This window comes from Melampsora larici-populina (genome assembly GCF_000204055.1).
Source record: "Melampsora larici-populina 98AG31 unplaced genomic scaffold MELLAscaffold_98, whole genome shotgun sequence".
NCBI classification, from domain to species: domain Eukaryota; kingdom Fungi; phylum Basidiomycota; class Pucciniomycetes; order Pucciniales; family Melampsoraceae; genus Melampsora; species Melampsora laricis-populina.
The window spans coordinates 85,953-102,356 of record NW_006768862.1 but is presented as its reverse complement, the minus strand read 5'-3'; the positions used below and the strand labels follow the sequence as shown (position 1 = coordinate 102,356).

General features: G+C 42.5%; 2 protein-coding genes across 2 annotated transcripts; one reads left to right on the top strand and one right to left on the bottom strand.

Moving 5' to 3' along the window:
• Window positions 1-11,863: 11,863 nt before the first annotated feature.
• MELLADRAFT_113886 (uncharacterized protein) lies at window positions 11,864-12,576 on the top strand (the record flags this gene model as incomplete). The annotated part of the gene is made up of 2 exons (XM_007418630.1): window positions 11,864-11,960; window positions 12,194-12,576. 2 exons carry the CDS (start codon window positions 11,864-11,866, stop codon window positions 12,574-12,576), a joined length of 480 nt encoding a protein of 159 aa, XP_007418692.1.
• Window positions 12,577-14,304: 1,728 nt separating this feature from the next.
• Window positions 14,305-14,894, bottom strand: MELLADRAFT_30020 (uncharacterized protein; the record flags this gene model as incomplete). The annotated part of the gene is made up of 4 exons (XM_007418619.1): window positions 14,305-14,457; window positions 14,537-14,569; window positions 14,654-14,763; window positions 14,846-14,894. Coding segments are annotated over 4 exons (345 nt in total), but the record flags the coding sequence as incomplete, so codon positions are not given.
• Between the last annotated feature and the right edge of the window lie 1,510 nt (window positions 14,895-16,404).

Here is a 16,404-nt window from a genome sequence, read left to right as displayed (position 1 = left end):
ATCCCCACCACAGGATATGTACAAGTGCAACTAGCAGGACCTGATAGCTCAAAGTATGGCCAGTAATTGGTAAGTTCTTGATTTCCGGTGTCAAAAAAAATGTAAACATCATTTCTCCCAGCAGGATCTTGTCAAACACCACCCCAGCAGCACAGCTCCAAGGTTGACTTGATTTTATGCCAAACATACCCCCACCATACCCCTTTCATCCACCCACTCTGGGCTATTTGCCTTGCACACCTGCTTTTCAGCAACCTGCAAGACATATGACTGTCCCCATTGGCCTGATCCCTCCCGCAATGACCCCTCAGGTGACGCAGTCCGCAATTGGCTTTAAACTTTGCCCCTACATCTTCCTTACAGTCCTCTTTGTTTTTTCTACCAACCTTCACACCAGTCCCTTTTTTGAAAGATCTTGGTCTGGTCAACACCCACCCTCAGCCAGTACTTCCAAGTTCCATGTCATGCTTGAACTCATCTGGTGATGCTCACCTCACTGGTCCAATTGTTCTCCCGTGAATAGATCTCTCAGCAAAATCAACCATCCTCATGCTCCAAGTACAAGCATGATCACCCTGCCACAGGGCAATTCTTGACCCTTCCAGCCTCAAATAAAACATCTCCCTGATCCTGTATCATTTGTTTTATTCAATATATCTGTAATGGTTTATTTTTTATTCCTTTTAGCATTGCCTCTCAATGTTTTTGATGAAGTTACCCCTACCCCCTGAACCATCTTCTCAGTACTTGCAACCTTTGTAATCTGGCAAGCAATTGACCTTCCAGCTGGTGTCTTGGAACCTCTGGCAACTCCAGGTGCCTGACTCTCCCAACCTAAAGAAGCAAGATTCATGAGGATGCAGAACCAGCAAGTACAAGTCCAATGTCCCAAATTATGTTGGCACAACCCAAAACCTGGAACCAAATTCACATGCAAACCTTGCAATACTTCCTTTGTTGTTTTTAACAAGCAAATTTTTGCCTCATGCCACAAACAACTGCCTGGTGTCTCTGAAAACAGCCCTCAACTACTAGTCTGACTCACTGGCAGGCCAATGCATCTCATGACTCCAAGATTTTTTCAAGATGTTTTCCATTGTTTTCAAAACAATATGGGTCATTTTATGGGTCATTTACCAACAAAACATGTAATACCACTGTAAACATTCATGATGTCATATGACATCATAAATCTTTACAAAACCGCTCCTATATTTCCCCACCAAGAATATCTAGTCTACTAATGTTCATCATGTACATTGACTGAGTTTTGAGATTTAAAAAAACATAGAAAAAAATACTATGTTACAAATTGTAACACCAAATCATAAATATCTTTGATAATTATAAATATACATATACATTATGTTTCATTGTCCTTTATGAAATCTGATTCTCCACATGTTTGTACCTGACAGCCTTCCTTCACAAAACACATTTATATATGTAATTGTGGATTGTACATGAGCATCAATTTTTTTCCCCAATTTGTTGATTCTAGGAAGTGCTCCCAAATTATGCACAGTGCATTGAGTGATTTATTTTGCCAGTTCAAAGGGTTATATTCCAAGACAGAACACCTGGTGTTGAGCAGGCATTAGCAGCCATGGTAAATGTTGAAGTGTCCAATTGAAAAAAGCAAATATATCATATTCAGAAATGATTAGGCAACATGAAAAGAGGAGGAGAATTACCTTTGATAAACCAATGATGAAATAATTACAAAACACTTACTCCAATAATTAGTTTGGATAAATCACAATTGATACTTATACACCAAACTTAACTAAGTCCCTTTGTGCCGGGTTTTATACATAGGAAGCAATGATCAAGGCACAAGGGACTTAATGAATCACAAAACAGCTGTACGCAATAGTCAGCACTCTAAGTGTATGAATAAAGATAAGAATAAGAGTGATGTGCTAAGGACAGTGTTTGAGAGATGAATGAAAGAGAATCAACTATGTATTTCATATTGATTGTATAATAACCTGTACGCAATAGTCAGCACTCTAAGTGTATGGATAAAGAGAAGAATAAGAGTGATGCGCTAAGGACAGTGTTTGAGAGATGAATGAAAGAGAATCAACGCCCAAACAACAACAGGCTCTGGAGAACAATAGAATATATATGAAACAGTACAAGCATGAATCTAAGTATAAGCATAGAGTTAAATTGATATAATTAATGAAATGATTTGAAATACGCAGGAGCAAATATGTAAAGATGTATCTTGTAGTCATATGATGATGTAAGTAGTATACATTGACAGGACTTACTCCTTACCCTGAACTTTTGGCGTGGTTCCTTGAGATTTTTAGTAGGGGAAATTTAGGATTGCCTTTTGCACCAACTTCCCATAATCTACTGTGTAGAAAAAAATGGGTAAGAAGAAGTGCCTGATTCTTCCGCATCTTTCTGTTGATTCAGTTTTTCGCTTGCGTTTTTTGTTCTTTTGCTTTCTTAACACAGCAAACAAGGTGATCCTAAAATTGGAGGAGAGACTGCGGATCAATTCCAGTGCATGTGTATATATGTACAAACAACAGGTTTTCAAAATTTTGGATTTGTAACTTCACAATTTTGCTCAGCATTGCCCTCACTCAAACACACGCAACATGGAAACAATGAGGTGGGCCAAGCTGCCAAAGCTAAGAAGTTGAAGGAGAGGAATCAGCACGGGATGATGGATAAACTCCAAGACATTTTGTACGTCCATTTCCAAAATCAATCTCTATTAACCAGTTCTCAATGATGATTACTTGTACTGAATCATTGTACTGTTTAAATCAATCAAAATCAATAGCAAATAATTCACAAATTCTCTCCCAAAACAAAGAGAACCCAAACCCAAGCTCATCAAATCATCAAATTTAACCTTGTTCACCCATACCAATCCAGCTCAATTTCAATAGATGTTCAACTAATCAAACCCAAACTCATGACCTTACTCATTTTGATGATCATCTTAATTCAATCTTGAGCCCACCTCTCATTAAAAAATCAGATGAGTATCATTTTTCTTTTATCAATCAACACTGATCAACTTGTATATCATCAGATACAATGATACCTAACTTGGGCTTACGTCATATTACAAACTTTGATCTGATCACTCAGAATTCACATTCTAATCATGTCTCACAAAATGTATCACCTATCTCACCTATCCTTAGTGTTAGTTTTGATCATTGGATTCCAATCATCAATACCTAATCTGATAAACTTATTCCTATAACACTACAACAAATGACATCTTTACCCGGGGGTATAGAAAAGGGTACTTTTCTATACCAATGAACAATGCTTTTGATACACCTATGTACAATATTTGAGATTGAGAAATTGAGTATTTTCTTTGCGCTGACTCAGCTGTATGTATTGGGACCCAAAGGCAGTGTTACAGTGCACAGAATCTCAATTTTCTGTTTTTTGATATTTTTACCCCAAAATACAATTCTATGCTGATACAAGAGATCTTCAACCATGTTCAGCATTGTATATGAGTATGTATGCACTGTGAAGATAATGTAGTTTTCCAAGGTGAAAAAAGATTACATTTAATCTACAAAATGATTAATTCTGCATTAATTCTGCATTATTCTGCATTAATTCTGCATTATCAATCATTTTGGTCATATGCAATCATTTTTCACCTTGTAAAATTCATTCTCTTTGCAGTGTATGCACAATCTTACACAAATTGACAGACACTCTCTACATATGTACAATATGACTGATGGACCATGCTTTCCCATGGGACAAGACTCAAGAAGGGCTTTGAGTCTAGATTTATATATACAGTCCTTGTGGTCATGTGAATATTTTCATCTGTGGGTATAGAACAGAATGGTTTGTCTAGGCGTAGATGATACTATCTCTATGGATATAGAAGAGTACTTTAACCATAGTTTTCTATGCCCACACTACTTTTCTATACCCCTGGGTGAAGATGTCATTTGGTGTAGTGTAAGTTGAAGTTGGCCAAAGACAAATTAGCCCACCTCAAAAGTGCGCATGGGTTAAACGTTGCCTACTTTGAGGAACAGTGGTGTCGCAAAAAAAAACTGCAGAGCCAGGCCTTGAGTCAAACCAGTGCGGACTACCTAGAAAAGCTGGGTGAACTGGTTGAGCTCGAAGAAAAACTGATTGCAGCTCAGTAAGTCTCTTGTATTCTACCATCTTCAGCAATATGGGCAGAATGGCTAATGAAGGTTGAATCATGCATTTCAGAGATAGAATCACTGCTTTGCGCAGGAAAAAAAAGTCAAAGCGATGTGGTCGTAAGAGACAGGCCATGCTGTCTTTGCCAAATACTATGGTGCATTTGGAAGAAGCTATGGAAGATATCACTGAAAAATTAGGACATGTTGAATTCCAAGAGCTGACTGGAACTGATGGTGGGTCTTATTTCACGTCAGATAACATTCATTTGAGGTTGACCACGAATATATTTCTGTAGATGATCGCGCCAAGCCATTGGTCAAGATCCAGGTGGCCAAGGGCCGTCTTGTAGTGGCCAAAAGTGGTGTCATTGAGCATCGCAGGCATTCTGGCACAGCACGAGGTGAGTCGGGTTAAAGACAAGCTTTGTTCACACTCTTTAGCATTAAACGGTCACGTTTTTTTCCACCCTTCACCCAGGGACTAATGTCCAAGCAAAAATGAACAATCTAAGAGTATTGAAAAACGCTGAGCTGAGAAGGAAGCACACTACTTACAATCGACTAGCACGGGATTAAAATCAAAAATTCACGCCGGATGTTTTACTGCCCACACCAACACTAAAGGAGGTGGAACAGATGGAGATAACTGATTCATTCTTTGATTTTGGTGGTCTCACCCACCCTTGAGAACCCTGGGCAGTAGACACGCGAACAAAGGATGGGATTGAAGCGTATCTAGACGTACAACGATGCGAGGAGGAGCTCCGTCAAATAGCAAAGGAAGCGCGGCAGATGATGAACTGGGCCCTCGCGTTCCAGGAGAAAATCAACGTGCTTCGGGATGAAATCCAGCAAGGTATGAATTTTTTTTGATGTACACATATAGTGAAGCCTGAACTTCCTCATCGATTTATAGGCCTTGTTCCCATTTGGGCTGTATCCAAAGAGACCATGCAGGCTCTGCATGCCACACTTGTGCAGCGAGCCTGTCGTCTATGGGTAAGGTGGCAAACCAAGTTATGCATTTTGGTTAGCTTGACAACCCCCCCACTGGGCTGTAGCGAGGAAGTTGATCGGGATAAGTGTACAAAGTGGCGAAGTATGTTCAAAGAAAGTCTTGCTGAATGGGAGGGTATGACGCAAAGAGTGACAATTGTAGGAGAGGGGGGTGATGATGAAGACAATAATGGAGATGAAGGTGATGATGATGATGTACTAGAAGGGCACCATGATGAGCAGGGGGATGATGATGCTGATGAAGATGCTGATGATGCTCTCAATATTGACCAAGACAAAGATATGCAATCCAATTGAACTTCGCTTCACACCTTTGCCCAGCCCAGAGGTACATCTGTTGTGCGGTTGGTGATTGTGAACGGGGAATGTGAATTGAAGGAAGGTTCACAAACGTCACAAACGTCACAATTGATGTCTTTCAAACTTAAACTGTTGAACTTGTACAAATTGAGAAGCCTGATTGTGAACTTTGTGACTTTGTGAAGTTGTGGGTTCACACCTCATCATCACTTGTGAAGTCTTGTAAATTTGGTAAAAATTCTGACGCTTGATTGTGAACATTGTGAACATTGTGAACAATGTGGAGTGCGGGTTTCACACAGTTCACAATTAATTGTGAACTTTTGACTGTAGATCTTGATCAAATTGTGATTGTGAGCTTTGTGAAGTTGTGAAGTAAAAATTGTGAACGCTTCATGCAGTTCACAATGAATTGTGAATTGATTGTGGATGTTGGTCTAGTTGTGGTTGTGAACTTTGTGAACTTTGTGAAGTTGTGAAATTGGATGTGAAGTTCACCTGTGAGGTAAACTTTGTCACAAAATTTTCTAGCTTGGTTGTGAACTTTGTTTAAATTGTGAAGCAGGGGTGTGAACATTGTGAAGCTGCAGGTTCACACAGATCACAATCAAGCGTGGTCTCTTATTTGTGAAATGGTGATGCATGATTGTGAAGTTTGTGATGAACTTCGTCACTGACTGTGAACTATGAAAAGTACAAAAGTACACTTGTGAAGCTTGTAGTGGAAGCTTTGTGAAGTCCTTGTGAACTTTCTCTTCTTATATTTTGGTAATTAGAGCACGGTTCACAAAATTCACAAATAATTTCGTGAACTTGGTAAGGTAAATGTTGGGGTGAAGTTGCACATGTTTGTTTCATCATGTTGCACCTGTAATGAGCTTTGTGATGCAGAAGATTTGTGTCTCCTTGAGATTTGATGCCAATCTTGTAAGACTCATTTTCGCTCACATTGGAGGGGACTCAATCATCATTGAATTTCACTCTAGAAACGCAGACAATACAATACAAGAGCGGCAGAGATAGCAAGGAAATTGTAACTGCATCAAGTCACAGAGACCAATTTTTGAACAAAAGTGAAAATTTTTCAGGAACGTCTTTGATGATTGAGTCAGCTAGCTGAGTGTTATGCTTCAGTGATTCCTAAGGATAAGGATTGAGTCATGATGGCACCTTCTTCTGTTTCAACAGGTTCATCATCAAGCGCCGCTTCTGCCGCCGTAAGACCTGAAGCCGCTGGTTTGACAACCCTTCCGACCTTACTTTCTAATGACTGCGTGGTGATTGAATGTTTGCCATCTTCAATAGGCTCATCATCAAGCGCTGCTTCTGCCGCCGTAAGTCCTGAAGCCGCTGCTTGGACAACCGTGTAATGTCCAGCCTGAATATCGGCCAACCATAGCTTATGAGTTGAAAGCGTCATCTTCTGCAACTCGGTTGATAGGATAAGATCAGTCATTTGACTCTGTGGTGCTTGTACGACGCGAAGCTTGATGCCACCTTCGAATACCCTATTCTCAAGTGCAACGTGGGGGTTTGCGGTCTTGGGGTGGCAGTCCAGGTGGGATAAGGGTGGTTGAAGGTATTTTTCTGTGATGATACCTTGTTAGTAATACTCCTTTGTGATGATGTAGTTAAGTTGAGTGAAAATAAACGTACCAACTTGCGAGTTCAATGCAGCAATGAGCTGTCCTTTTATCTCATTGCTAGGCTGGACCTTCTTGGCGTTTTTGGGACGGATGTCTGAGTCAGACTGTGTGACCTGGCGCACAAATTTTTCAAGGAGGTGCCAGGTGCCATTACTGAGTACAATCCAGTCATTGCATGATGAACTCTCGTGACTCCACTGCGCCTTGCGGTTTTTGGTGTCCGGTGACCACGAGGAAGCCATAAGGGAGTAATCCATGCCATAGCGTATTTTCAGAATCTGGAGCTGGTGGGAGGACATACTGTCAGCTGAAGTTTGTATGTGAATAGTACAAGTACAAGTCGTACCTCGTGATCAATCCTTCGGACCTTGGTGATTCCCTTATTTTGGCGAGCTGTGGGTAGGTGAGGCCCAAATTTTTGTTGGCCCAGATCTTTTGCTACTTTGTCAGTATTGACTAGGCGTCTATATATCGGTAGGTACTTTTCAATATCTTCGGCCGTTAGGGGTTCGGATTGTGGTTCAGCTGGTGGTAATTCCCACCCGCATGACAAATATCCAAGTGGAAAGAAAATTCGATCATGAAAGATGTCTTCCTCGTCGTTGTCGTATGAGGACCATGTGTTGCCAAGGTGACTGTTTCGCTCTTTGAATCCATTTGTCTCATTCCTTGCTGGCACTATCAGGAGGTGGAGCTTGGAGGGTTTGTAAGGAGTACACATAGAGACGGGCAGGCATGGGATTGGATCATGGGATTAGGCAGACCTCACTTCACCTTTACTCTCCAACTCCTGGCTTCGGAAAGTTCCTCACTCCTCAGAGAGCCTATCTTGGACTTTTCGGAGCTAGGTGAGTTTTGATTACTTTTGTTGTTTCTCTTATTTCTCTTATTTTCTCTTTCTCTTTTAGAGTGTTACTGACTCCTCAGAGAGCCTATCTTGGACTTTTCGGAGCTAGATTTAATAATAAACCGAAGTTCCAACTTACTGCTCTCTCGAGAAGTCGTGCCGGAACTCTATTCCGGACCCTCAGTGAAGGTTCCCACACGAACCTTACACTTTTTTTAAGTTGATCACTTCAAAACTACACAACAATTTTTTTCATTTTACCACTCAATCTACAATCTGCCCTATCCTTCGGGATAATCTGCCTATCGGTTCTAGTCTGTCACCTGTCATCAGCAATCCCGTCGAGGGATCCTTTTCTGCCAAGTCCTGCCAACAGTCAATCTGCCAATTACCCCGCTCCGTTGTTAACGGTATCATCACAGTACTGCCTGTACGCCACCACGAATCGAATGTCAGGTCCCTTGTCTCTGAAACCTGACAATTACCTCGACGATCCGGACACTTTACTCCGTCAAGCAAGGAAGGAAAAAGCGAAAGCGACAATACCAGCAGGTATCGGAAGCCCAACACCCCCTCGTGCTCCAAACTACACGTGGAGACCTGAAGCGAGTGCATCGGTATCACCAGCCGCTCTCTCGGATCGAGTAGTGTACGCCTCGTCCTACCGACAAAGTATCGACCACGAAACCACTGGATCAGAACCAACCAAGCTACTGTTTTCCCCGATTGAGATCTCACCACCAGCGCCTGAAAAGACAGTCCTCGACTTGCACTTTCGAAAACTACTGGGCCCTCAGAATACACCACACCCGCCAGGCTACCTGCCTCAAGACACCCCACGACCGAACCCATCCGGTAGCACCTTGCCAAACTTACCTGAGACGTGCGAGCCAACCACCACAATGACTGGTGAAGAGGAAACCGAGACGGTGCGAGTATTACGAGCTCAAGTGGCGAGGCTAGAACACCAAACGGATCAGCTTAACCAGTCACGTCAAGAAACCGCTGATCTACAAAAGTTGGTGAGAGAACTTCTGTCAGAAAGATCTCAATTGCTGCAACAAGAACCAGCGACGGCGACTCAACGAGATGCCAACCAGACCGGTAACTCTCAGGCCTTCAGCCGTTACATCAATACTACCCCGACTTCACCTACTCCGTTACCTAGAGGACAACAAGTCGCATCAGCAACTGCACAATCACAGCAGCCGGCCACTCGAGACGAGCACGAAGGCCAATCGACGGAACACCCAACCACCCATCAGAGAGTGGGCTGGGCGGATGAAAACCCAACGCGCGAATCCACATCTCGTCCTACCCCGCTACAGTCAACACCTGCAGTTCTTGTTAGCAGCCCAGCTCACCCGTCACCGCTGTCTACTATCTACTCACCAGCCCATCACCCCGGTAATCAGGCTTCCACGACGGACAGGCCTTATCGATCTGACCCGATCTTACCGTCGCAACCACCAGCTGCGACTAGACCTACCTCAACCACCGCTGATCAAGTCAAACTAAGCGGCTTACCTAAGCGGCTTACCAAAGTTTACAGGAAAGTTTGGAAAGCCCGGGGATCTTTTTCACTGGCGAACCTTGATTGAGGAGACGTTCGATATCAAGAACGTCGTAGAGGACCGGGAGAGACTCAAATTATTGGGTGCTCTACTGAACAATGAAGAAATGTCCTCGTGGTATCAAAGTAATCGGGACGAATTGAAGCTACAATCCTGGGAAGGCGCTATGGACATGATGGCCATGGGTACGTTGCCTCACGCTTGGCGAACGGACACCGAGGATTCCCTACGACGTCTAGAAATCAAGTCAGGCGAAACTTTTGACCAGTATGTAGCACGAGCACAATCATTACACCGTCTAGTCAAACCCTTTGGCCAATTCAGCGACCATCAACTGGCTCAGTACATCACGTGGGGGGCTCCTCAACTTTTCCGAGACATGATTCACCGTGAAGGACGGTTAGAGACCAAACCTTTCTCCTTTCCGAAGTTCAAAGATGCAGCGGACGGTATCTGGCGATTCCTCATCCATAGCCGACTGGTCCCAGACCCTTCTGTCAGATCGAAGACGCCTTCTGTTACTACCAATAACGGACCTCCAGCAACGACGTCGTTCAAATCTACTCCAGCTCCCCGTCAGCGTTCGGACGAAGACCGAGCAGACAACGCCTGGAGGTACCATGAGTACCTTCGTCAGTCAGGCATTTGCGCGACCTGCAAAGAGAAGTGCAATAATCTCAACTGTACGAAGAAGAATCCGCGATTCTTGTCAATCCCACCGGATTTCAACCCAGGTCCCAGACCTCGCCGCGCGGCTGTTTCAACACTCGCTACTGCAACACCGGGAGCTCCAACTCATCGACCAGCAGGTCGACCTCCGGCTGTAACGACGACCTCTCGAGTTGCGGCAATTGAGACCTTCCCAGACATGCTAGCAGAAGACATTGCCGCGTACGAGGAGGCAATTCGATTTCAAAGCACCCAGACTGAAGAATTGGGGGAGGGGCAACTGAGGTGTGTACCTTCAACATCTGTCTTGCCCATCATCCTAGAGCTGATGTGTAATGGTAAAACTGTTCGGGCCCTCATCGATTCAGGAGCGGGAACGAACCTCCTGTCAGACAACATGGCGAATGAATTAAAAATCACCCGAAGGCCTTTGGTGTCCCCAGTAGAGGTACGCCTAGCTATCTCAACAGAAGGAACTCCTTTGGTCCTGAAGGAGTTCGCTATGGCTAACCTAAAATGCGATCAACCCAGTATGCGTTTTGGAGCAGTATTCTTCAAACTGGCACCTCTCAGCTCAACTTACGACATGATCCTTGGGTCGCCTTTTCTTTCAAAATTTAAATTAGATGTATCGCTTCACAGGCGTTGTGTTTTACATGAACCCAGTGGGAAAGTTTTTTATGAAAAAGGAATGAAATCAGAATTGAATCGCTTGTTGTGTGCCATTGAAAATCTTGACAAGATTTCGAAGGCACAAGAGTTGAATGACCGAGAAGCAGCAGTCTTTAAAGACTTTGAAGATCTATTCCCGGCAGAACTTCCTCCGGTGGAGGAAGGCGAGCCGCCGGATGAAACATTCCCGGACGGTCTGCCGGATGTGAAACGACAAGTACGACATAAAATCATCTTGACGGACCCGAATGTGATCATTAACAAGAAACAATTTGGGTATCCTCAAAAGCACCGTGAATCTTGGAGAAGGCTGATTGACCAGCATCTGAAGGCTGGTAGGATTCGACGGTCTCAAAGCCAGTATGCATCCCCGTCTTTAATAATCCCCAAGAAAGATCCCACTGAATTACCACGGTGGGTGTGTGATTACCGTACTCTGAACAAGTACACGGTCAAAGACAGAGCACCTTTGCCCAATGTAGATGAATCAGTACGCTTGGTAGCAACTGGCAAGATTTGGTCTGTTGTGGACCAAACCAACCACTGCGTCCACCACCTCCCTTCTCGACGTCGAGAAGGGTAGAATGGTTGGACTTTGGTGCGAGAAAGGTCTTTTCAAAAAAATTGTTTCTTCCACTCATTCAAAACCTCAGCAACCCTAAGCAACCCTAAGCAGCCTAAGCTATTTGGAAACCTGGACAGCTCAGGCCTGCGCATCAGCGTGCCGCCTGATTCTCTTCAACTAAACGTCCCCCCCCTTGGACCCCATTCATTCAATATTCCTCCGAAGGATGCATTGCGAACGAGATGAAGTTACTTACGACGTACCTGGCCTTTACTCAGTTCAAACAATCAACTCTAGTACGTGGTGGAACTATACCTAATGCTTCAAATAGTCAGATCAAGAATGGGATCAACCTCGCGCAATCTAACAATTCATTCAACGAATCAGATGTATCTGAAGTTGATGAAATGGGCCAATTCGGGGTGGCAAACTTACATGTACCTAAGAAATACGCCAGCAAAAAGCACAGATCTCGAGCCAACACACCCAACCATACCGCTCTAGGTCAAGGCTCATCTGATCGTCTGAGTCAGAGATCTCGTGGTCATTCTGTAACCTCAGATTGAACAGACCGAACGAGTGAGGCTGGTAATATTGCAGATCCAATTGCTAATTCCTTCAATCAATCCACTTCAGTTTCATCCGATCCCAATGCCATTCACGCCATTACACAGACTATGATCGGAGAGTTTCTCTACAAGTACACTACAAAAGCTTTGAACCCATGTCCCTTCAAGATTGTCATCCATCAGCTGGTGGTGTTTTACATCAAATCAGATTAGAAGTCGATCGTGCTTTACAAGCTTTACGAGATAATTTGATCAATAGTCTTAAGGATCGAGGCTTAAAGTTTCCTTCAGCTGTTCGAACCATTGGCGTTCTGCGTAGGATGTCAAATCTATTCTCCCAATCAATTGATTCTCCTTCAATCGAATCACTTACCAAACCTGAATTACGGATCACTTTTTTGGCAAGTCGATGGTCTTGTTTAGCCAATGCACTTCAACAAGTTCAACTCTCAACTGGTTTCTCACCTTCAGCATTATCTTCTACTTCTAATCCACTTCATCTTGATCAATTCTCAGATGCTTCACTTCAATACACAATGAAGATCGTTTAAAGTTTTTACGTAAATGGCTCGAGATTTGGCGTGAGTTGGTGGGTGATACGATTTCGATATATTATAAAATCTTTTTGAAATCGACAAACTCGGACACCTCAACTCTCAAAATCAATCCTGATCAACATCTCTCGAATTCTACTGGAGGATCTTCGCCTGCTTTTTTCAAAGATTCAGTTTCACCATTAAACTTTTTTGCTACTCAAGCCACACATCTCTTAATTTCTACTCTGACTCATCATGTTAAACTACTCGTGACAATCTCTACTCTATCCTCTTTTATAAAACTCACTTCATACTGTGCAGCTGCATTTGCAAAACGGGGTATGGATTTCACTAGTGCGATAAGACCCTACTTTTATTAACACATTAGAAGACATCATTAAACTAAGAATGGAATCAGGTCTTGAACAATTTCAATCGGATTTAAAGCCAATCCTAATTCAAACCCCAACTTCGTCTTCCTTCAAACAAGCCGCATTTCAACCTCGTCGAAAATCGTTACACCCACCCTCTACACAACCTCTTGAACATTGTTTAATTGCTCCAGATACCCTACGACAAGTATTAACAATAGATTTGACTACAAACCCACCATCAACTTCACCGAGCTGACTACCATCACATCTTCTCACATTCGTTCCACCCTTGGCAAGATTTCTGAACAGTCAACTCATTGCTCTTAACGAATTAAGACTCTTACCAATCATAGAATCGTATTCCAAACTCTCATCTTATCAACTTCAAATCCTTACAACCATCAATGAAGAATTAAGAAAGCTTACCTTAAGTCTTCCACCACCTAGTCCTCTTCATTCAACATTTACAAGTAACTCTGAACACCTTAAAAGTATAATGAAAGAAGATCATCGAGGATCAGCTTCATCTGATCAACTTCGAGAAATTGTAGATCGATTGATTTATGGACAAAACATGTTTTACCAATGCTAGAACATTCATTAAGAGTAGAAATATATGGTGACTTGAAAATCAAAAAACCTTCTGATGAGTTTACATCTTTACTCGAACTATCAGAGTCGATTCTTTCAAGCTTAAGTCATCCTCCGAAACCAGAGGTGATTCTTTCAGACACGCCACGACGAAAATCACCAAATGCTAACAATCAAGTCGCCAGCGCATCAGATTCTTTGAAGCCACCTTCTACAGAGATCCCGGAGATCAACCCACGATCACTCCATCGCAACTGGACACACTTCCTGTACTAGCTCCTGAATCAGAGCCGCAAATAACCGTGAATCATGAAATGCAAACAACTACTTGATTGCTTTTCTAATCTAGATAACTCTATGGTGAGTTAATCATTTCTATCTCTTTTCAAAAGCTGAAATTGCAGCTTACAATTGGTTGTATGTACTATGATATAGTGTTGCACGAAAGACTTAGGGTATCTTGACTAGCTATGATATGGTGTGCAAAGAGGAGCTTGCAACAATTTGATAATGCTAACAAAATAATACAAGATTTGAATTTATGGACTCATCACTGTTGCTGTAATACAATCTTATATGAGTGATTTAATGTATAACCCAACTGGCCAAGTGAGGCAATTCTTGTTGAATCCTTGTGGGTCATCTAAGTGTGAAAGTGTAATGAATTCTTTATTAACCAGTCACATTCCACCGCACTCTGCAAATAAGTAAATCAAAAAATGTCATAAGATTCAATTCTGTGAATTAAAAAGCAAAAGAGTAAAAAGATAAACAAACCAGTAACTTTGACTGTCAATTTAGGTCGATTATTCGGACCAGTAGGTACATTTTTGATCTTTCTCATTACTAAAAGTCCATCTGAATCCAATACTTTCCCAAAAACAACATGGTTATGATCTAAAAAATCACAAGCTGCAGAAGTAATGAAAAACTACATGAGAGAATTTTGAGTCAATAACGGCTTAAATTTGATCAGAGCGAATTGAAGTTTGAAACGCGTGTTTGCTTACTTGACAACCATTGGTATTAGGTCCAGAGTTTGCCTAATGGAAATCAATAAGTAAAGATCAAGATCAGTTTTTTTCATAACTCGATGTGAATTTCATTGGTTTGTCTTTTTTGCTAACCATTGAAAGGAGTCCAGCAGTTTCATGTTTCAATTCGAAATTTTCATCTTCAAATTTTTGACCATAAATCGAAGTAGAACCTGTCCCATCCGAATTCAAAAAATCGCCACCTATTTCCCCGCCCCCAAGATGAAGACAAGATCAGAACTTGATGACAGTTTGATACTATTGAAGTTAAAGAATCATCCATACTTTGGACCATAAAATCTTTAATAACTCTATGAAAGATACTATGTTTGTACACTGGTAGCTGAGGTAAACCAACCCGTGGTTGGTCTAAGTTCATTTGTTCATGCACTTTTTCATTTGTTGACATCTCATAAAATCCTGGATTGGTATCTGCCGGAAGAGACGATGCGCCAGAGTCCCTATGTGACATCCCGCCGTCGGTCGCACAAATTTGTGTGATTGGTGGAGTGTAAGCGGGCTCGGAGGGGCAAGGAAGACTTAAAATGTTGAAGACCGGGGTCTTTGTTCCCTTTTACTTTAAAGTGCAATCCAGAACGCGTGTCTAAGAAAAGATAATGATGCCCATTGTTAAATTTGGTTCACTAAAACTTTCTTGGCGCGTTGTTATTTATAAAAAAAGTTTTAATAAGAAAGTATTTTGAGATTTGCAAAGAAAGGTTGGAATTTGATTAATTAATTGTTTTGGTTTAGGTATTCTTTTGATCGATTTGATTTCATGAAGGATTTTTTAGGTGACGGTGATGAATCGAGTTGATCAACTTGAACTTGAGTTCATGTGTTGGTCAAAAGGGTTGGATCATAATAGAAAACAAAGGAATATCCTGAGGCTGAGAATCTAATGTCTGAGGAATTCCCTGAGGCTCAATGACTTCTGATCAATCACTCATGCATCTCTCAGTCTATGCTGAGTGGGATACTCAGTAGCGGAACTAACCCGCAATAAAGTTGGAACAAAGTTGAACCAAATCAAGACATTCTACCCTTCTTGACGTCGAGAAGGGAGGTGGCGGACGCAGTGAACTCTTTCTTTCAAGACAGGATGAGGGAAGAGGACATCCCGCTGACGGCGGTGAAAACTCCCTGGGGATTATATGAATGGACTGTCATGCCCATGGGACTTACAAATGGTCCGGCAACACATCAAGCACGGAATGAGGAAATCCTGGGTGAATTAGTGGGGAAGATTTGTGTTGTCTATATAGATGACATAGTCATTTTTTCTCAGACGGTAGAAGAGCATGAAATTCATTTGAGACAGGTCCTGGAACGGTTGCGGTCAGCTAAGTTATTCTGCTCAGTCAAGAAGAGCAAGTTATTTCGACGAGAAATCAAATTCCTGGGTCACAACATCAGCGAGGCAGGAATTTGTCCGGATGACGAGAAGGTAGAGAAGATTTCAAAATGGTCTTTGCCCTCAAGCTCCAAACAACTGCTAAAGTTCTTAGGTACCGTCCAATGGATGAAAAAATTTATTGACGGACTCTCACACTACGTAGGAACTTTGACCCCACTGACCAGCACATCCTTGAAAGGCAAACCTTTCCAATGGGGTGAGAAAGAAGAACAAGCCTTCAGCAACATCAAAAGGCTGATCACGACATTACCTGTCCTCCGGAACTTGGATTATGACTCGAAGGAACCTCTGTGGTTGTTCACTGACGCGAGCGGTGACGGCTTAGGCGCAGCCTTATTTCAAGGTTTGAGATGGGAGACAGCTTCGCCCATAGCTTATGAGAGCCGTACAATGAACCCGGAAGAGAAGAACTACCCGGTCCATGAAC